Below are 21,270 nucleotides of genomic sequence, written 5' to 3'. Positions count from 1 at the left end.
TTATATTTAAATTAGTTTGTTTTCAATTAATAATTTGTATAGTTTACTATTTTCTCTGTTTTTCTTTTACTATTATTTTACATTTGATTTTGTTTTTTGAATTAATTTGATCTTTTTTTAATGTAAACATTTTGATTAACATTAAACTTTATTTTAGATATATTTTGATATCCCTGAAAAGCTGCTTTTCGGGGATATTATACAATGTCATATTTCATTGTATTATTTTTGTGCATCTGTATTAATATTTTATTTACATTTTTTTATACACATTTGTATGAAGACTATAATTTGTAAAATTATTTTATTGGGGGGGGGGCAGTCAGACTAGAGGACAAAAAGAAGTCAACCAAAAGTTGCCAAAGCAATGGCTACTTTGTGCAAAAGGTCACTAGTTCAGCGAACACAAGTCGTGGGAAAGCTTCCTTGATTCACTAGGCCAGTCCAGTTCTATTTGAGTCCACCGAAAGTGTTGTCATCTGTTCTTTCGTTTGTCTTTCTTGCTCCGGCTGGCGGAGGCCGTCGGCATGGGATTGGAGGGGAGCGCAGAGGCGTGGCCGCTGGACTTGAGGTGGTCAAAGAGCTTGTTTCTGGTGGAGAACTCGCCATTACATGTCACGCAGCGCAGCTTTACTGGCTTCTGAGAGAGGGGAAAAAAAATCCCAGAGACAGCTGAAGTTCGTATGTGACTTAAAATTGCAATACCAGCACCTACAGGACGAGAGTGAAAGAGTCAAATGACTATTTCTGGACTAACCTCAGGAAACTGCTCTCCTCCCGAATGTGCCTTGACATTTTTTGGTTTGTCTTTACCGTCTGCCTTTTTGGCTTTGGACTTTACAGAGCTGGCCAACACAGACAGATAGTTCAAATCATAACTCATTATCTAAAGTTGGAAAAGACCAAAAAAATAAATTAAAAAAACACTAACCTATTGGGTTCAGCGAGAGGAAGATGGTCCACCTTCTCGGCTTCCGTGGGGCTCGACGACTCCTCGGGAACATCTCCCGGAACTTCTTCCTTGAGATTTTCAGAGTAATCTTCTGAAAACTCCTTACCATCTGTGCTTGACGTCCGCTCCTCCACTGGTGTGCTCTGCATTAAAAGCCGGGGACAGGAAGTAGGCGACACGTGAATATGACGTACCCTTCAGAAGGACTTCAAATATTCTCACGTTTGTTCCTAACCTCAACACCACGCCCACCAAAAAAAAAGTACAAAAAGCTATACCTCAAATTCTGCATACTTTTTAATTAATGGGGGGGGGGGGGGCGGAAGAGAGGCCAGCAGCAGTTAGGGCGAGTGTGTGGAACAGGTTGCACTCAGTTATAAGCGTGAGTTCCACAGAAAACTGTTTGCTGGGATGGAATAAAACCCCAGTTGAATAAGCAAGCAATTTGACATCCCTTTAATTTGTCTGTGTATCAACACTGTGGTTGAAGTCAATGGACCGAGGGGTGGGTTATAATTACGGTTCAGAACTGAGGACGGGGACACACGTAAAACGTAATTGTATACAAAGCTCGCATGTGTTTTTCAATTTCTAATAAAGGTGCCGGTCGAATATCTCAAAGCTCATATGGACACAGAAAAACACCAAAGAGCTGTATGACGAGAGAGTTTATTGCAAAGTTGACTGAGTTCCTTAATCCTTAGACCCGGGAACACATGATGGGGAAAACAAAGTTAAAAGGAAGAAAACTAAATACTGAAGTGACCTTTTTTTTTTTTCCCTTTTGTTAAATGAATATCTTTGTGAGGATACTGTTTTAAGGCGATGGCCTTCACACATATGGTATTCTACACTATTCAACTTTATTATTGTGTGAAGGCGATGGCCTTCACGCATGTTATTCTACACCATTCACCTTTATTATTATTATTCTTCCTTCTTCTATTTTATTCCTCGCACTTTTTCAGAGTTCTTCCATTTCCACATTTTTCAACCGATTCTCGCCATTCCAACTTCAATGTTTTCCAAAAATTCACGGCTTCCGGGGTTCTTTTTCTTCATTCCAAAAATGTATGGTTTCCCCCAAATTCCCCGTTTTTCACCCCAAAAAAACCCCATTCATTTCCAATGGCATATTCAACATGTCCCATTTCCACCATTCCAATTTCAAATTCACAAGATTCATCTCATTCAACTCACGTTGTTAAAGTATTCAACATACCCACAATTCATATTTCCCAAAAATAGACTGGAGATACTCACCCCGAGGTCTCCCCAGTGCGGTGGCCATCTTGGGCAGTGACCCGGAAGTGACACAAATGACCCGGAAATGAACCAGACGTGACCCAAAAGACCAGGAAAAGAACCGGAAGTGACCCAAGTGACCCGAAAAAGAACCGGAAGTGACCCAAATGAACCGGAAATGACTCGAAAGTGACCCAAATGACCCAGAAATGACTCGGAAATGACCCGGAAATTAACCGGAAGTGCCCCAATTGACCCGGAAATGACTCGGAAGTGACCCAAATGACCCGGAAATTAACTGGAAGTGACCCAAATGACCCGGAAATGAACCGGATGTGACCCAAATGACCCGGAAATTAACCGGAAGTGCCCCAAATGACCCGGGAATGAACTGGAAGTGACTAAAATGACCCAGAAAAGAACCGGAAGTGACCCAAATAACACGGAAATGAAGCGGAAGTGACCCAAATGACCCGGAAATGAACCGGAAGTGACCCAAATGATCCGGACATGAACCGGAAGTGACCCAAATAACCCGGACATGACTCGGAAGTGACCCGGAAATGAACCGGAAGTGACCCAGATGACCCGGAAATCAACCGGAAGTGACCCAACGCCCATTCATTTCCAATGGCACATTCAACACTTTACCATTGGATGCGTTGGATCGATTTCTGCTCATTCCAAAATTTTTCATAGGGGTCATTCAACTTCATTCAACTCATATTGGTTAAGCTTTTCAACACATCTGCAATTCATACTTCCCAAAAATTCAAATTATTCAACCTTAAAAAAAAAAAAAAACACATTAAATTCGCAAATTAGTTCCACTTCCACCTTCAACATTTCAGTTATACAGTCTTCGAGAAGTCTCAATGGAGCGTGGCTCCGTGGGAACAAAACGGCTGATGCATGTCAGTTGCACCCCCCAGCTAACGACAGCGCACCAGTGAGGGAGTGACGGGGTTTAATGGCGCTCCTTCACACTCCAGAAATTGCCTTCTCTAGTTATATATATATTATAACTTTGAAAATAAGAAGAAAAATTTTGCTGGATTTTCTACAGAAGAGTTATTATTTTGAGCATTGTGGTAATTAAGTAAGACTTCAAAATAGAGCTATTATTATCTTTTTTGGTTTTATCTTCTACATGAGGCATAGTTTAAATAAGGACTGCGCAACATATTGGAAAAATATTGTCATTGTGACAATGGCAAATGCAAAAGACGTGCAATAAATTCATATGGAATTGTAAGATTTAATCTATCTTTGACCAATCAGATGCAACCATAAAGGCGCATTGCATCCAATAGGAGAAGAGTATTTCGGGCCATTACTAACACAAAAGAAATTAATTACCGGTAGATAATAATACATTCACATTTTTCCGCATGAAAAGATGTCTTTCTTTCATTAAAAAAAATAAAGATATAATATCTTTGGTACATGTTAAAGTGGAAGTCAACCCCCAAAAATTCTTTGCAATATGTTCTCTGTCTTTAGTAGACCAAAGGTGGCATTCTGATTAATATTGCGTTTGTGGAATATGACTTAAGCAGCAAAATCCACCCGTTTTTAGCCATCTCAGGGGGCGGCCAATTTGCCACGCTCTGTCGACCGAAAATTGCATCACAGTTGCTCGGGGCTCAGGTAACGACCAATCATGGCTCATCTTTAGGAAACGAGTGAGCCCTACTTTAAATATAATAGAGCTGTCATGTATGGCATCTTCTAGTATCATTTCAGTATCTCAAGGCGGTCGGAACAAACAGTAATCGCCTCTAGGCCGGTCCAACTATTATTTGAAATGGGCTTCCAATTGCGTTTCCATCTACAATACTCCAACACCCCCTCACCTCCACCATATATCAAAATATACACACACACACACACACACACACATTTGTGATGTATTTTGACCTGGACCTACATTCATTCAACAATGCCTTGAAAATGCGCACACGAAAAAATAATCTCACAAAATGACCTTGGTGTATTTAGGGGGAAACACTCACATTGGCTGCTCTTTGCTGCCTTTTCTTCTTCTTCTGCTTCTTGGAAAGTCTGAGTGGTTTGTATCAGGACAACGTTATTAAAACGGTTAAAAAAAAACAAAAAAAAAACTAATGTGTCATTCATGTTTTTCACTAAGACCCACTTCTGTCTTGGTCGATCCTCCTCTTCCTGCTCCTCCTCCTCCTCCTCCTCCTCCTCGCCTCCTCCTTCATCTTGGTCTGTTATGTCCTTGTTTTCCTGCTCAGCGTCCTCTGGTTTGTCCAGGGTCAGAGCAAGTGAATCATCATCTTGAAGCTGTTGCCGTAGTAACGCGACCATCTCTTTGTGTTTTCTGGACTTTTCGTGGTTGTTCATGCTTTAAAGGGTAGACATTGGAGTACATAAATGAATAGAATGGAATCTTCACGTTAAGCAGTAGTTGATTTTTTTTTTTTTTTATGTGCTGTGCAACAGAAACCTCTGCTGGTACAGGTAAGAACTGCGTGGGACCGCAACAAGTGTTCTTTTCAGCTATTAACCATAGAACAGGAATTGGAACGTGCAGCCTCAAAGCAAGGAGGCAGACAAGGCAGGTCACTACAACATGAGCAATACCATTAACTAAAAATCACTTACAATAATTTTATCAACTGGCTGATAGCATAAATAGCATTTAGCTGATAAAATCTTGGCGGATGCTTGTGCTGCATTTTTATTCTCACTTCTCTCTTGAAAGGTTGAGTAATTGACTTCTTTTTGACTTTACAAATTGGATCAACAACAAAACCAACAAAGTATATTTGACAAAAAAAAAAAGATTTTCAAATTGGTTTATCTTTTTTAATGTATTTATTTATTATGTGTTAAGTTTTGACAGCTTAACTGTTCACTAGGTTTTATCATTGCAACAGATGGATTAATTAATAGTGCATCATTGTCTTGGGGGAAATGTGCATGCATTTTTCGCAATTTTTTTAAGGGATTTTGTTTGACTTTGGAACTTCCAGTGGATAAATGTAATGAATAACTCATTCTGGTAGAAAAGAGAAGACTCACGCTTTGTCCGATTTGAAGGATTTGTCGCAGGCCGGGCAGTAGAGATCGTCATAATAATCAAAGTTGATGTTGTCCGCATCCAGCTGGTCTCCATCTGGACCTGTTTAACGAGGTGCGCGTTCACAAAAGTCATTTATGAATACAACGTTAGGGACTGAATCCTGCCGCGAAGAGTAAAAATCTACGAGTATTAAACGCTCTCCCCAAAGAAGCAGTTGCAACCAAGAAGCCACGAGATGGCAGCAAAGCAATTCTTTTACAACAGTGCTTTGGCCTGAGCACAAAAAGATGGGAATGGGTGAATTTTTTTTTTTAGAGAGTAACAGAGTAGAGTAGTAACAACCCCCCAAAAATCTGTGATGTGTGAGTCAGAGTTGCAAAACGCAAATATGCAGGGGAACACTCCCAGGTGGGAATGTGCCATGGTCTTTGACTAATCTACGCTAACAGAGTACCGTATTTTCCCGACTATAAATCGCTCCGGAGTACAAGTCGCACCAGCCATAAAATGCATAATAAAGAAGAAAAAAAAACATACATAAGTCGCACTGGAATATAAGTTTTTGGAGGAAATTGTGCACTTAGTACACATCATATCCACTGAGCTACGATGGTAACATTTAGCTAACATTCACACATGTAGCATACAAGAAAGTTATGGTAAGATAACTTTAAACTCACCAAAACGGTTGCAGATCGATTAAATAAGTCTTTTATTTATCCCCGAACATGTAGAATGTTTCCAAGTCTCCAAAAGTATTTTTGTATTCGGTCGTAATTATGTCTTCGTCTCCTCTGTGTTCGGCTCCTTATGTGTGTGGCTACATGATGCAATAACCCAGCCAGAGGGTTGTTTAACCATTGTCTGAAACTAACTTAGACAATTGTGTGTAATGACATTTATATACGAGCTGAATTGTGGATGATTGTAGCTTGTTGACTGAACATACTAATCGCCATCGCTAATGCTAATCACGGTTGCTAATCGTTAGCATGTCTGCCTGTTTGTGGTTTATTCTTGTTCAACCATCGTCTGAAACTAACTTAGACAATTGTGTGTAATGACATTTATATACGAGCTGAATTGTGGATGATTGTAGGTTGTTGACTGAACATACTAATCGCTAAGCTAATGCTAATCGCGATCGCTAATCGTTAGCATAGGCTCATCTTGTTCATGTCTATGAAAATACATGTGTATGTAATGCATAGATTGATAGTATTTTCTGTTTCTTGTGCAGTTTCACAATATAAACAGGCAACTTCGCTGCAGACCTGGAGTCTGTGGAGTTTGTTTGTGAATGTTTAGCTGTTTGGCTAAGATAGCCTCCTCGACTAGCAAGGCCTTAGCAGTCAAATTGTCTTTGTATCATACTATTTTAATTATTTATTTAACAAAACATTAGATTTTAACCGTTTAAATTACTCATGCATTTTAATAGCTTATATGATTTATCTTATGTTTCTTTATGTGGGTTACAATAACATGTGAAATGATATATAGGCAATTGTCATGGCTTGTTAGTGCTGACTTGTATTCATGATGTTTTGTTTAGCGCCTGCAGAGGGAGACAAAACATCATAAATACAAGTCAGCACTAACAAGCCGTGACAGTAATAATGTGTTAATAATTTCACACACAAGTCGCTCCAGAGTATAAGTCACACTATAAGTCGCACTATGAAAAAAAAAACGTGACTTCTAGTCCGGAAAATACGGTAGTAAAGTCAGAATTATGTGTATGAAAAGCACTTCAGAGCTATGAATATAAAACAATCAAATAAAAACCAGTAAGAACAGTGTTAACTGAGCGTGCCTTCTAGTGTTGCATGATGACCTATTCTTACCCTCCCCAACAAACTACTTTGGAAATTCAAAAGGTGGAAGTCTGTCAGGATTGTCGCAACCAAGGATTCCCGGGATGCACATTTCTCTCAACACACCTAATGTTTCCTCCACAGTCTTCTGTGTTTCCAGCTCATCGTCTTCACTTTCGGATGCGTCGCCAAACTCCTCCCCGTACTGAGCCTCCATTTGCTGCAGCTCCTTCTCCAGCTCCGACATGGCCTCCCAGCTCTGCTCCTTGTACTCGTCCGCCAACCTTGGAACACACGTGACATGAAGGGTTAATTATGTATCCATTTTCTTTATAGCGCTGGTCCCCGTTACTTCCTCTGTCTAACTGTGCTGCCATGGTAATATTTACTTGGCCTGACTGAGCTTCTGCTTGCGCCTGAGCTCCTGTGCCTTTTTGCTCTTCTCTGCGTTGCGCTCCTCCACCTCCTTGCGGTGCGCCTGCACGCGGCGGTCTCGCTTCCGTATGAAGGCCACCAGCTGGCGCACCAGCTCATTGCGCTCCTTGCGCGCCTTGTCCCGGGTCTTCTTGTTCTCCTTCTCCATGGCGCGCTTCTCCCAGCGGTTGGACGCCTGCCGTGTGTCGTACTCCTCCTTCCAGGCAAAGTTCTTACGCGTGCAGAAGCTCTGCCAGTAACCGTAGAAGATGTGGACCACCTGCCCCGCGGGAATACCAGAATTTTCACGTTATCAGGAATTACATACATTAAATACACTAATGAATACAACGACAGAGTACAATCGCCAATAAAAAGAAAATGTATCTCCATACAGTAACATTTGTTTTCATTATTTTTTCTTTTCAAATTTTTTTACCACAACAAAATAAACTTTGGATTCAATAAATAAACATTTATGATAAAAATAACATTTATGATAAAAATACATTTTTCAAAACAAAAAAAAAAAAACATTTGAAAAATCCTGATAAAAACTAAAAAGAAAAAAAATCCTTTTTAAATGAAAATCTGTGTAAATGGACAGAAAAGAAAATCTCTACATTTTAGTATAAATCATCATTATTTTTTATGGACATGAATTACAGGTATTTTCTCATTTTTAATCAGAAAAATAATGTTAACATTTAGATGAAAATAAACACAGGAAAAAAACTGAACTTACAGATTTGTCATTTTCCCATCCATCTGTTTTCTCCAGTGCTTGTTGTCCAATTACAAATCACCCAATTTCCTCATTTTTGGAGTTCTTAATTTCTCACCCCTACCCCCCCCCCCTTACACTCCCCCCCAAAATAAAACAACAGCAACAATAAAATACAGTGCCCTTATTACAATGCCTGTAATAGGGGGGAATTTTCCACCTTTATGTGAAACATATGTCCATCTAGATGCCAGACAAAGTGAAAAGCACTCACCATATAATTTGACACAAAATGGCATCATCAAAAAAAATACATGGTCATTGGCGACCACAACGCGTCTCACTGGGCCTCCAATTGCGCACACTAGAGTAGGTACTTACTGTATCGTAGTCGCTCTGAGAATCCCCAAAGAGCGGAAACTCTTCATCCTCATCATCATCTTCCACTTTTCCATGCTCCATCTCCTCCTTGATGATAGACTCAAAGAGATTCCTGTAGACTGCGTAAAAGCCCTAAGGAGGAGAAAAAAAAAGACATTTGATCAGCTGTCATGTTTTCGAGAGGCCAATTTTGTCTTTTCTTTTTTTTCACCATTTAGAAACACCAACCTTGTCGTCGTCCCCGTAGCCCGAGTAACAGGTGACGGTAAAGAACTGAAGGAGGTCGATGCTGTCATCCTCATAGTCGCCGCTCAGGCCACCTTTTAGCAGAGCCTCCCTGTGATTGTCATACCTGACAAACAGCAGCGGTGTGACATTCCCATAAGAACCCAGACCCGTTTGTCCTTGAAGGAAAATCACAGACCAAGTGGACTATATGGAACGCATTTTTATTTTAGATTTGTTTTGAATCGCAATACTTGGTGTCAAACGTATGTAAAGTTGCATAAACAGTAGGGTTGGACATCATTTCAATTTTGAAGATTCCTGTTCTTCGATTACGTTTCCTAAGGATTCTCGATTCCGATTCTTTAAAAAAAAAAAAAAAAAAAAATGGGTAAAATCATATGAACTTCTCTGCTCTTTCATTTCATGAACTTCTTACTAGTTTCTCAAGGGGTTCTTTTAAACCAGTATATTAATCTTTCACAAGAGGTTAATTTTTGAGATCCTCAATAAAATAAGTAATGCAGCAGTTACTTAATGTATGCTACTGAACACGGATTGATGGGCTAAGATAATGTTGTTTTACCTTAGAAAGAAAGACTTCAATATATATGACAAACACAAAGCGGCATTTGAGGGGCAAGCAAGGAAAATGTCGAATGTCGAATCTAAGTAGTCTAATGTGCTTTATGTGGTATGTACTGTATGTGGTATGTATGTATGTATGCACGTATGCATCATATATGTACCATGTATGCATGTACAGTATACGCTGTGTATGCAGTAAGATAAATATTAGCTCAACCTTTGTGTGTTGACTCACTGTTTTAGTTCAAGTATAATTTGCTAGCGTTAACATCGGTCTGAATGATACCCAACGAGAAATTTTAAAAAAGAAAGTACATGATGAATTTTGAGACACCCAACATGTAACAAATTTGACCTCTTATTCACATTTCTGTGATGGAAGATGGATGGGCTTCACAGAGCTTAACCATAGCCTCATTTTCTATGCTAAATAAGGTTGTTGTCTTTTCTCAGTGCCACCTTCAAACGACACAAGTAACTAAGGACTCCTGAAGGGGAGCGGCTGGCCCCAAATTTTCACATACTACCTTACTGAGCTGTGCATCCCTCTGAATTACACCATTTGTTCAATCAGTGGAGTTGTGTACCTCAGGGCTAACATCCAGACATTATCTCAAAAAACATCGGGCTATGGACGGACCTTCCTACACTTAGGCCCTGTCTACACGAACCTGGGCTTTTTTAAAGCCGAATATTTCCACCTCTCCATCATAAGAAAAACTTTCAATCCACACTGTCTCGTTTGTTAAAAAGAAACAAAAAAAAACTAATCCACACCAAATGGCATAAGTGCATTTTTCAGTGCATTTACAAGCATGTCAAGAAGAGTGATGTGATTGGCAGTCTGCTAGTTCGTGTGGCTTAATTTTTTACCTAAATGGTTCTTGACAGCTTTTGCTTTGAATGGGATTTTGAATATATGTTACTTAAGAACTGCATTAGCGTGTGTCAGGGACTTTCCAGGATATTTGAAGGCTGTGTTACACCTATGTCACCATGGGTCCTTAATTATTAGTATGACTCCATACTTGCTACATTGCATTGTTAGAATGACCTGGTCAAACGATCCCGGGTCCTCGAGTTAGGGTAGATGAAAAACGAATCGCCGTACTTACTACTGTGTTTCATAAACTTGTTTTAAATGTATGACCTAGATGTGTTTTTCCACAAAAATATGTGCCTTAATTCTGACTTTCCCACTGTACGATTACAATTAGTTAACAATACATTAGTTACCATGCTCTCTCCTGTGGGTCACTCAGGACATCATAGGCTGCCTGAATCAGCTTGAAGTGCTCGGCTGCTTCCTCGGCTTTATCCAAGTTCTTATCTGAAATGGTTAAATAACAATGATTAGGACTATTTACAAGAAGAATGGACGTTTTCTGAGCCGTCTGCCACTGACCAGGGTGCCATTTCAGAGCTAATTTGCGATAGGCTTTCTTCAAATCGTCGTCGTCCGCGTCCCGTTTGACTCCCAGGACTTCGTAATGGCACTTCATTGTTGTTCTTATATGAAAAGACTAAATTTACACTGACGTTCACGTTGTACCTTCATTAGCGTTTAGCTTACAGAAGCATGCTAAATGCCGGTCGGAATGTCAGCTAACATCAACTAATCCTGACTTGTTGGATGAATTGTTTAATTTTTGCGGGTCACATAGTCAAACAAGAACATATTGTGTACCTTTTGTCAAGTTCTCTATCAAATCTCTGAAAATTAACGTTTTTAATCAAACACGGCAAGTGACAGGTCTTTCATTCGTGCCGCTAACTCACGCGAGAATCTTCTTTTCTCGGCTCGCTTTTGCACACGATGAAAACTCGTTGCTGCCCCCTCTGCCTAAATGCTGAATTGTCAAATATCTTCTACGCTTTACAAACGGTTTTGCCTCAAATATGGCATTTATTCATGTAAATAGGGAAATATTATAAATACTTTTGATGGCGTCATAGTGAATTTTGTTATTTTTAAGGGTAAGGCTCAAATAAAATAAAAATGTAAATACAGTTGCACCTCCGCGCCATTTGGGGCACCGTCGCTCTCGTCCCCTCGCACGAGTCGCGTTCTCTGAATTAGCTTTCTTCTGAAGAGCTGAAAATGCCATGGTTTGGATGGAGCCCATTAACAGACATTTTTAATTCGTGTTGAGCTGTCCACAATCATACCGTTTTAAAGGTGTGTAAATCATCTGTGAACCAAATAAAGATATAGACGCAAATAAAAAAAAAAAAAAAAAAAACGAGTCGCGTTCTCGTTCAGTCACGCGAGAGTTGCACTAAAAGAAACATGTCGACTCTCAAGCGAAAACGTGGAGGACGGTTACCCGCTGGAAAAAAAGCCAAGAAAGTAAAAACTGTTGCAGATGCAGGCGAACCTGCGGCTGACAACCAACAGGAGAAGAAAGATGAATTCACCATTCCACCACCGGTTTCTATGGTACGTGCCCGAGATTATTATAAGAGCGGTGTTAACTTACTAGCAAGGAGCTAACCAATTCAAAACGTTTAGTCGTCTGCATGTAAGTTTTCCTTTAGGGAAACTTTGAATAGCCTTTAAGTGTTTTGATTGATGTTGTTGGTTTTAATTGTGTCCAGGGCAAATGGACCAACAAGGAAAGGGTTCTCATCTTCTCCTCAAGAGGCATTAACTTCAGAACGAGACATTTGATGCAAGACCTGAGGGACATAATGCCACATTCGAAAGCAGGTCAGTCTTGCGTATCTGAGAGTCTCATTTTAAGTCTAAACAGGAATTATTATTTGGATACTAGACTATTGATTTGAAAAATATTTTTATTTTGAAAGGCAAGCGCAGTAAACGATGTGCTCAGGAAGGGTGCGCTAGAGAGCTATTTTTCTTAACAAATTGTAATTTATTCGATCCCCACTAGATACCAAAATGGACCGAAAGGACAAGCTATTTGTTATTAATGAGGTGAGTGTTGTTGTATACGATTAATAAAACATTTATGTTTGAAATTGTTCACAAATGTATACGTACCAGAATGAGGACAAGCACTATAGAAAATAAATAGGTGAATTGATACAAATGTATGTTTGAGACGTTTTTTCCTTGTAGGTGTGCGAGATGAAAAACTGTAACAAGTGCCTCTTTTTTGAAGCCAAAAAGAAACAGGATCTGTACATGTGGTAAGACTCTCACTTTCTACTCCTTAGCATATAAGACTTACTTAGACCTGAAACGCCATTAAAGACTAACATTGTGTTGTCATGCAGGCTATCAAATAGCCCTAATGGACCCTCTGCAAAATTCCTGGTTCAGAATAGTGAGTGGCCACCAATCCACTACTTGAGTGTAATTCTTACAATGATTCAAGATGTAATGTAAACAATGTCAATTACAGTTCATACACTGGCTGAGCTCAAGATGACAGGGAACTGCCTGAAAGGATCGAGGCCGCTCTTGTCCTTCGATCCCGTGAGTAAAGCCAGCAACAAGACGGAGGCCATAGTTAGGAAGGTTTGTTTTCACGTATTTTTGTTTTCCCCTGCAGACATTTGACAAGGAGCCTCACTATGCATTGCTTAAGGAGCTATTCATTCAGGTTGGTGCAACTTCTCGTGGTAGACTATATAACTGAAGGCCTTTTATTTTACAGAAACTGTCCACAGTGTCTTTGAGCGCTGTTATGGCATCGTGACAGATGCCTCTTCTGATGCGTAGGCTGTATATGTGGTGTTGGTCTGTTAAAGCAAGGGCTGCCTTTTTGAGGCAACGCGTTAATCTTGAATTTGTGGGAATGCATTCTCACATTATTTTTATTCAGATGTAGCTAATAAATGGGAGAGAGAGCTGTGAACGTAAACGGACTTTATTAAGATTTTTTTTTTTTTGCAGACGTTTTCCACGCCGCGCTATCACCCCAAAAGTCAACCCTTTGTGGACCATGTCTTAACCTTCACCGTTGTAGATAACAGAATTTGGTTCAGGAACTACCAGGTAACTTGTTTCCTCTGTCTTACCCCCCAAAAAACAACCTTCTGTCAAATTTGACTTTTCATTGTTTTTGGTCACTTACAGATCATCGAGGAGGATGCGGCGTTGGTGGAAATTGGACCTCGCTTCGTCCTCAACCTCATAAAGATGTTCCAAGGGAGCTTTGGGGGGCCCACGCTCTATGAAAATGCAGACTTCAAGTCACCCAATATGGTAACATTCACTTTACACTTGTGATGGAAGGCCTAGATAGACCAAAATGACGTTGGGCGTCGGATTGCGCCATCTGATTGATGTAGCGAACACCGTCGTAACATCGGATCCCGTCTGGAAGCGTCTGGTGGGCGTTTCACTGTGTTGAATCGGCATCGTAAGTCGTGACATTTGGTCACTCTGATTGGCTGTTAGGTAGCGAATCAGTGCACGGGGCAAGGTCAGGAAGTGACGAATGTGGATAAACAGTGAGCGATGGAAAGCCTTGAGAATTTCACCTTTGCTGCTTTAATCATCTTACAAGTATAAACGCGAGGGTTGGCAATGGAACAATTGCACAATACTGTGTCAAGAGCGTGAGGGTTTGCTTCGCGTGGGAGTTCACCTGTTTTATTCATAAATGACAAGAAGCATATGGGTGCAAACCTTTTAATGGCTAGCATGAGTGGCTAACGTAGTACTAGATGTAGAAATGTAAACATCTTCACTTCTTGTCAAACAGCATAAACAAATTGACTCAAATACACATCAGCAGTCACTGAAGATAAAGATGTAAGCTCTCTGTTCACAAAATGTTTGTCGATACTGGTTCTGACGCAGAAACATAAGTGGCAACGTACCACCAAAAAAAAAGAAAAATTGCATGACCCTCCTGGCACCTAGTGATTATCTTCCATTAAATCTGGATAAAAGTACTTAAGGAAAAGTTGTTGAATACCAGCTCTGGCTGAGGGTCCTGTCTAGGAACAACAACTGGATAGTAACCTACAAAAAAAAAAAAAAAAAAAAAAATCATATACTGGCATGATTCACATGGTACCTGCCAATCGTTTCCCCCTAACGCTGGACAAAAGTACTGCCACACCGGTATTCTTTTCTGTAAATGTTAACTAAGTTCCGATGGATATCACTTTCACACACTTTCTTACCCCGCAGAAAATATATCACTGAGAGATAAGTCTGTTGGTGGCAAAAATGAGTTCCAGTGAGGTGCACAGTTTCATGTTATTGGGATCTACAGTTAACATGATGCTATCCTATCCACTCAGCACCGGCGTGAGCTCCGTCAGGCGGCGGCGGCTCGCGTGCGCGAGAGGCAGATGGTGAAGGAGTTGCAGAGGGTGAAGAAAGCCCAACCCAAGCCGGAGATTCTCACTGACGTGACGGAGGGCGTCTTCGATACGCCGGTGCCGGAGAAACCCGTGACAGTTGAGACGGAGCCACCGGAGCCCAAAGAGAAGAAGAAGAAGAAGAAGCGCAAATTGTTCAAAAGGAACAGGATGCAGATGGGGTCCAGGTAACTGGAGAGACTGATCAATGACCAGGAAGGAATAGAAAACACATTTACTTTAGTTGTGTTTTTTTCTTTCTTTTTTTTTTTTTTTTTTTTTTTTTAAATGTGTGAATACAACATTTTAAAGTTACTACTTGTCAAGTTTGGAACAGTGCACAAAAATGGCATCTCTTTCTCCCATTTATAAACATTTTCATACAAATGTAAAAAGTTAACTGACGCCTGACAAACATGGGGGATGATTTCTGCTTGTCAAGAGAGTCTCTTTACTAAACATAGCTGACTTTTGTACTTCTGCTCCACTCAAGTTATGGTCAATCTATTCTTCATTCAAGCTATTAAATGATATAATGGTTATGCTTCATCTCCGCTTGAATTCGGTCTGCTGTTGTGCTTCTCAACCCACATCAACTTTTGCTGAGATAGATGTGTCCCATAAAGTATTTTACAAATGTACATAACATCAGCCTTAAGTTGATGCAATAATATTTATATTCATGTCAATTTTTAAAGTTCAATGAGAGATAAGACTAATATGTGATGTATACAGTTTGTGTGAAAAACTTTCATTGATTAAGCTAATACAGATAACATAGCAGCTTGCTCCCTCTAGTGGCCACAGATTTATAAAGAAACTATGGACTAGAGACTACAGAGTGACATGGGAGTGGATTTTACGATTTTCACTCCCATCCCAACACACTCTCAAAGAAAAAACATCTTTCCTGTCCCAGTCCCGGACCATAGTTTAAAAAAAAAATCACTCATCATCCACTTCCTCGTTGGGACAGCAGTAGTAATCCACAAAGCATATCTGTCCGTCGTCGTTGCGCACCAGGTACTGCAGCGACAGCACTCCCCTGCTGTCGGTCCTTACAGACACTTTGCTAGACAACGCCAGCGCCTTGGTGGACGGCTTCAGCAGGGACATTTTGTACCTGTTTGGATGAAGCGTTAAATGTAAACTGCATTCACTGACTTTCGCTCAGTGCCTATATCTGGTGCGCTCTTTTTGTGACACTACCACAGAAAGGTACCGTTGATGCAAAGAAAAATGCGCTAATAGCTACAGAACAAAATATTAAATTTATGGAGAAATGAAAGAGTATGGCTCCTCATTATGATTAAAAATCAATGACACTATTTTTACCCTATACAATAATTATACACGACACGACAGCTGTACCTAAGTATACAACACATGTAGGTGACAGTGTTGCTGGGCTTCCGTCCCCCCTCCATTACATGTCCATCAGCCCTGGCTTGTTTTTACTTTACTGTAGTCTTGTTAATTCATGTTTATAGTTAGTGTACGCATATTACCAGAACATTTTCAGGTATATTTATAATGTCATGGGAATTATAGATGGGCAATTTAGGAAATATCACAAACTTTCCAAGGAAAATAACTGGAAAAAAGGGGTAATTTAACAAAACAGCTATCATGTTAAAACATAGAGTAAATATAAAGCGGACATCCATGCAAAATGGATAGCTCCCTTTGCCCACGTCAATGCACTACAGTAGCCTTTTTCCCCACACTTCACTGGAGGGACTCCATATCTCACCCCCACTTCACTGGAGGGACTCCATATCTCAAGATATCTTACTTGTTCCTCAAATTTTGGCCTGGAACACAAAGTGAAAAACAAAATCCATACTTACTTGTTGGTTTGCATAGTGGTGCATTGGAACAGCTCCATCATGTCAGAATCTTTGGGATAATCATAATGAGCGCTTCCAGCGTTGCCGAACGTTGACAGCCTGGAGTGAGGAGAATGCATCAAAACTATAAAATAATTCAATTAAAAATCTTCTTTAGAAGTCTAATGTGAAAAGATTGGTGCTTACCGAAAGTAAGGCTGGCTAGGGGACATGGTGATCTGCAGCACCTCGCTGGTCATGTCCAGTTCAGAAAAAGCCTCTTTTAAACTCTCAGACAGCAGGATCACCTTTGGGGAAAACACACACAAAAAATATATTTTTCCCATAGAAATGAATCATAAAATGAATTCATTACCACTAAGGTACAGGTACCATAACCAATCATTGTGGTTTCTAGTCATCTTCACACTTCATCCATCACTGGTACCCTTTCTGTGCTCTCCATGATTACATTGCGTACGCTATATTGTCGTGAGCAGCCACGACACTATCACTTACATCACTATGCTACACTGTTATAACTCATTTCAGGTTTCTATTCTTATCAAAACACTTTTCCATCACTGCTACCCTTCTGTGGTGACACCAGGGGTTCCGCTAGCGTGGCATGCTTTGACCTCCAACCTTGTTTGTCACGTTGCTACTGCAGAACTCAAAGTCAATTGGATCCTCGGGCTCCTGCGTGTTGATCTTGCAAACGGTCACCACCCCGCCCTCCTCCAGGAACAGGGTCAGGGGGTAACCGTAGCCTCTATAGCACAGTCGCAAGGCAGTTGACAAGCCTGAGGCATACACAGTTACAGTAGATGTGATAGGTGTTGATGGGCACAATATATTACAGTATAGCTTAGAGAGAGAGTGTGAGTGAGTGAGTGAGTGAGTGACAGATAGGTAGATGATTGTAATAAGACATATATGCAGCTACCAACTTACCACCTGGTACTGTGCTACCTCCAAAAATACTGAGACAATCCAGCAGAACTGTGAGGTTGATCTGCAATCCCACCAGATCTTCCTTGATGGTAAACTCCTGGAAGATTGCAGCCTACAATATAAAACCAACAGTCGTAATATTACTATAACAAATAAAAATCTGAGAATTCAAAAAGCCCAACAAAGAGTAAGAGGAAGCAAACAAACTTGGATGAAGGCATTGGCTTGAAGACATTTGGAGTCTTCCACTGTGACTTTGAGACCGTTGGGTGTTGCGGTGAAGAGGGCGTGGTCTTTGAAAGCAATGGCTTTTAGGATGTTGGACAAATTGCGTGCATTATCCAAGGTGGCAACAAGCACGTATTGCTCACCGTCGCCCTGCGACTGCATCGATAATGGCATTGTGGTGCTGGGGGGTGGGGGGTATGAAAAGAGTAAAACATGTTGTCGAATGGTGTAATTCAGCATCTTGGTGATGAAGTGCTGCCTCCATGGGTGAAAATACAACTGATGTTTTCAGTTGTACGCTCGTTTTTTTTGTATTTACAACTTCCAAATATTCAAAATGTATTCATGACTAGTCTCGAAGACGGTGTTGATATCAACAATGCTAATTCCAGTCAAACCTAGCTTTTAAATACTGAATCCACTTGTCATAGTTACATGACTTTTACACAGCTAACTTCACGGTACGCTTATTTTGACAGAAGCCATTTTATGAATACAGTATCTACCCATTGTATGTTAGTTCTAACGTCATAAACACGAAAACAGAAAAGGGTTTAAGTCACTCACATACTTCAGACGTCCATTTGGGTATGCGTTTGGGAAAGGCGCCCGCGATGTCACTACTTCCGCCTCCTTCGTTGACAACATCCGCTTTTAGCGGAAGTAGATTATGCGCATGCGCGTTGGCGTCCCCTCAGAACATTCTCTTCCCAGGACAGATACTACGTGAGAGCACGTTTGTGCTTTTAATCTACAAAAGGTGAGCCTGGTTGTGAGAATACGTGGTTACTTGTGTTATTTAACTGTGTAACTCAATGTTATCACCATAATGTCTGACGATATGTCAGCGTTAGCTACGTTGCTAGTCACATGACGTAAATCGGCACGTCAAGTAAGATGGTGGCATATGGTGGACAACATTATGTATATATTTCATCAACAAACTTTTTTATTGAATGAGTCAATAAATGTGCAATTTTGCCAGTAAATTACTACTAATATCGATCACAACATCACTACACGGATTAACGATGTGTGTTTTTGTGTAGGTGCTTAACGTCGCTACAGCCATGGTGTGCATCCCCTGCATTGTCATCCCTGTTCTGTTGTGGGTCTACAAGAGGTTTCTGGAGCCCATCCTCTACCCTTTCATCTCGCCCATCATCAATACATTCTGGACCAAAAAAGCAGTGCAGGAATCTGGCACAGGTGACAAAGCCATCGGTGAGACGTGTAACGGGACATCCAAGGAGGTAAAATGATGAATCAAGCCAGAAAATGCGATGGAATAAAAAAAAAAGCTACTTATTCTTTCCTTATTTCAGGTCGAGCACAATGGAGAGGTTACTGCCAATGGATCTACTGCAGCGGGTGATAAGAAAACGGACTGATCATTCTGACTGGTTGTAAATTGTAATAGATATATCTGTAAATATTTCTAGATGTTGATTTCGTTCCAGATGACATAGTTAATGATTCACTGTCACAATAATGTTAAATATTTTAGCTATTAAATCTTTTTCATCCCCATCCAACCTGATGTTGAAGTTATGAACAAAATAAATTATGTATATAGATATGTATATATGTCTGTTTGATGTGTACTTATTTTAGACTTGTGAAATGGAAGCAACAAAATATTCAATGCAGGCCCAGTCTAAACGCGGCATTCTGCTTTTGTGAAATATGAGAAATCCACCCGTTTTTAGCTAGCTCGGGGGTTGTCATTTCGTCATTTCTGTCGACTTAAGATGACATTGAAGTTGTTCAGGGCTCTTATAACGACCAATCATAGCTCAGCTTCAGAAAACAGGGGAGCCGTGATTGCTCATTATTTGAATTCTGAACAACGTTGATGTCATTTACAGTCGAAAGAAGTGACAAAATTGCTGCCCCCTGAGATGGCTAAAAGTGGGTGCATTTTTCTGCTTAATTTATTTATATACCACAAACACAATTTTAATCAGACTGCCATATTTTAACCAGTAGGTCTGCATAGAACATATTGTTGAGAAAATATGTTTGGGTTTACTTCACCTTGAATTAAAAACATTTTTTGGGGTGAAATAAAGGAAAGAAATACTGTAAATCATCTGAACAAGGCAGAATGTCATCCTGGTGGTTACTGCGTCTGCCTCACAGTTGTAAGATTTGGGGTTTGTATCTAATCTGTCCATAGGAGTGAGTGTTATTTGCATGCATAAACGCTCTCACACGACTGTGTGAGTGTATGTACATGTGTGTGTGTGTGTGTATATATATATATATATATATATATATATATATATATATATATATATATATATATATATGTATATGTGTATATATACATATATATATATATATATATATGTATATATACATATATATATATATATGTATATGTGTATATATACATATATATATATATATATATATATATGTATATGTGTATATATATATATACATATATGTATGCGTGTATATATGTACATATGTGTGTGTATATATACTGCATATATATATATTTATATACTGGTCTTTATATATATATATAAATATACCTATATATATACATATATATATATATATGTGTATATATATACATATATATACTGTTCTTTATATATATGTATGTATGTGTGTATACATATATATATATATATATATATATATATACGGCTGGAATGCTGTAATATAGCCTTTCAATTGTTTTGTAGGTAAGTTGAATTTTGTTCCTAATGTTCCCTCATAGGAAAGCACAAACTCGTTTTTTTATTTATGGTCTACAACTGTTCATATAATGGACTTTTTCACAGTTGCCGACGTCAAGTTTTTTTTTTTTTTTTTTAGCAAACTGTTAAAAGAAATACAGTACTGTACTTCACTGGAATGATTCCAGTTCAGCTGTAGCTCGACGTTCGTATGTGACGTAACGACGCACGTGAACACTTGTTTGGACGTCATCACGCAAGGGTCCGCGACGTGGAAAACATGGAGACGAAGGAGTGTGTAGTAAAACTTCGCCTATCTCTGTAATCACTCCACATTTGAAGCCTGCGCATTTTCACCTCACACCTAGATAAGAGTTAGTAGCGTTGATTGGCGTAACACCGTGTTGGTTTATTTAGCTGTCCCACCAGTGAAGAGAGCCACGGCAGCGGGGAGAAGCGTTTGTGACAGGTAAGCTAAGCGGTCAGCTGATGGCGAACTAGCAGCCAACGTTAGCTTCCATAGCAACAACCTCAACCTGCTCTGTTATTCAAACGTATTTAAATGGACGCTGCCATTTCTCAATCACAACTACTGTAGCAACACGTCAATTATCTTGACTGCACTTCCTGTATAAACCCAATTTACGTCATGGTAAAGAGAGGACTGTCAACGCTACAGAGCAGTCTTAGCTGTGATAAAACGTCATACAAATAATGGGATCCTTTTAATTTGAACTATTTTTTTAAATGATTTGTTTTATAACGTTAGGTTTACAGGGCACTTGGGCAGCACGCTGATCTAGTTGTTAGCACGTCTGCCTCACCGCTCTGAGTTTAGGGGTTTGAATCGCGGCCTTATGTGGAATTTGCATGTTCACAACCATA

At 39.8% G+C, this 21,270-nt stretch overlaps 5 protein-coding genes across 6 annotated transcripts in view; 3 read left to right on the top strand and 2 right to left on the bottom strand.

Moving 5' to 3' along the window:
• Positions 1-285: 285 nt before the first annotated feature.
• On the bottom strand, positions 286-11,263 carry dnajc21 (DnaJ heat shock protein family (Hsp40) member C21). Its single transcript, XM_086053908.1, has 12 exons — positions 10,804-11,263; positions 10,635-10,728; positions 8,814-8,937; positions 8,586-8,717; positions 7,456-7,760; positions 7,193-7,350; positions 5,249-5,348; positions 4,356-4,568; positions 4,213-4,261; positions 932-1,095; positions 758-845; positions 286-640 (listed from the first exon to the last, which is right to left on the bottom strand). Exons 1-12 carry the CDS (start codon positions 10,898-10,900, stop codon positions 476-478), a joined length of 1,689 nt encoding a protein of 562 aa, XP_085910034.1. The 5' UTR covers positions 10,901-11,263; the 3' UTR covers positions 286-475.
• A 173-nt stretch (positions 11,264-11,436) lies between these two features.
• Positions 11,437-15,223, top strand: brix1 (biogenesis of ribosomes BRX1). The gene is made up of 10 exons (XM_086053914.1): positions 11,437-11,838; positions 11,997-12,108; positions 12,293-12,336; positions 12,481-12,551; positions 12,639-12,688; positions 12,767-12,840; positions 12,917-12,967; positions 13,261-13,362; positions 13,444-13,572; positions 14,622-15,223. The coding sequence occupies exons 1-10, from the start codon at positions 11,689-11,691 to the stop codon at positions 14,871-14,873; spliced, it is 1,035 nt and encodes a 344-aa protein (XP_085910040.1). The 5' UTR covers positions 11,437-11,688; the 3' UTR covers positions 14,874-15,223.
• On the bottom strand, positions 13,988-18,391 carry rad1 (RAD1 homolog (S. pombe)). 2 transcript variants are annotated; one of them, XM_086053915.1, is made up of 7 exons: positions 18,260-18,391; positions 17,672-17,873; positions 17,465-17,576; positions 17,156-17,313; positions 16,718-16,818; positions 16,532-16,630; positions 13,988-15,804 (listed from the first exon to the last, which is right to left on the bottom strand). In XM_086053915.1, exons 2-7 carry the CDS (start codon positions 17,864-17,866, stop codon positions 15,627-15,629), a joined length of 843 nt encoding a protein of 280 aa, XP_085910041.1. In that variant the 5' UTR covers positions 17,867-17,873; positions 18,260-18,391; the 3' UTR covers positions 13,988-15,626. The 2 variants fall into 2 exon arrangements, with proteins under 2 accessions (XP_085910041.1, XP_085910042.1); XM_086053916.1 differs by having other exon boundaries at positions 18,264-18,317.
• On the top strand, positions 18,293-19,275 carry c21h18orf32 (chromosome 21 C18orf32 homolog). The gene is made up of 3 exons (XM_086053917.1): positions 18,293-18,452; positions 18,742-18,945; positions 19,018-19,275. The coding sequence occupies exons 2-3, from the start codon at positions 18,763-18,765 to the stop codon at positions 19,081-19,083; spliced, it is 249 nt and encodes an 82-aa protein (XP_085910043.1). The 5' UTR covers positions 18,293-18,452; positions 18,742-18,762; the 3' UTR covers positions 19,084-19,275.
• Positions 19,276-20,575: 1,300 nt separating this feature from the next.
• dym (dymeclin) overlaps positions 20,576-21,270 on the top strand; it is a 63,353-nt gene continuing 62,658 nt past the window's right edge. Inside the window, exon 1 of the mRNA XM_086054046.1 lies at positions 20,576-20,854. The gene's annotated coding sequence lies outside the window, so the exon portion shown is untranslated. The remainder of the gene's footprint in view (positions 20,855-21,270) is intronic.

The sequence above is a fragment of the Filicampus tigris genome, chromosome 15 (genome assembly GCF_054856515.1).
Source record: "Filicampus tigris isolate MCC_2025a chromosome 15, RoL_Ftig_1.0, whole genome shotgun sequence".
NCBI classification, from domain to species: domain Eukaryota; kingdom Metazoa; phylum Chordata; class Actinopteri; order Syngnathiformes; family Syngnathidae; genus Filicampus; species Filicampus tigris.
This window is presented reverse-complemented; position numbering and strand designations above follow the sequence as displayed.

What these genes read in the sequence shown, in the direction of transcription:
- dnajc21 (XM_086053908.1), bottom strand. Translation starts at nt 10,900, where the DNA reads ATGAAGTGCCATTACGAAGTCCTGGGAGTCAAACGGGACGCGGACGAC. An exon ending in GCTACGGGGACGACGACAAG is followed by an intron (nt 8,718 to 8,813) that starts GTTGGTGTTTCT and finishes TCTCCTCCTTAG; the next exon opens with GGCTTTTACGCAGTCTACAG. An exon ending in GAGGATCGACCAAGACAGAA is followed by an intron (nt 4,262 to 4,355) that starts GTGGGTCTTAGT and finishes CAAACCACTCAG; the next exon opens with ACTTTCCAAGAAGCAGAAGA.
- brix1 (XM_086053914.1), top strand. Translation starts at nt 11,689, where the DNA reads ATGTCGACTCTCAAGCGAAAACGTGGAGGACGGTTACCCGCTGGAAAA. An exon ending in AAAATTCCTGGTTCAGAATA is followed by an intron (nt 12,689 to 12,766) that starts GTGAGTGGCCAC and finishes TGTCAATTACAG; the next exon opens with TTCATACACTGGCTGAGCTC. An exon ending in TTTGGTTCAGGAACTACCAG is followed by an intron (nt 13,363 to 13,443) that starts GTAACTTGTTTC and finishes GGTCACTTACAG; the next exon opens with ATCATCGAGGAGGATGCGGC.
- rad1 (XM_086053915.1), bottom strand. Translation starts at nt 17,866, where the DNA reads ATGCCATTATCGATGCAGTCGCAGGGCGACGGTGAGCAATACGTGCTT. An exon ending in CCTAGCCAGCCTTACTTTCG is followed by an intron (nt 16,631 to 16,717) that starts GTAAGCACCAAT and finishes TCCTCACTCCAG; the next exon opens with GCTGTCAACGTTCGGCAACG. An exon ending in ACCACTATGCAAACCAACAA is followed by an intron (nt 15,805 to 16,531) that starts GTAAGTATGGAT and finishes TCATCCAAACAG; the next exon opens with GTACAAAATGTCCCTGCTGA.
- c21h18orf32 (XM_086053917.1), top strand. Translation starts at nt 18,763, where the DNA reads ATGGTGTGCATCCCCTGCATTGTCATCCCTGTTCTGTTGTGGGTCTAC. An exon ending in GTAACGGGACATCCAAGGAG is followed by an intron (nt 18,946 to 19,017) that starts GTAAAATGATGA and finishes TCCTTATTTCAG; the next exon opens with GTCGAGCACAATGGAGAGGT.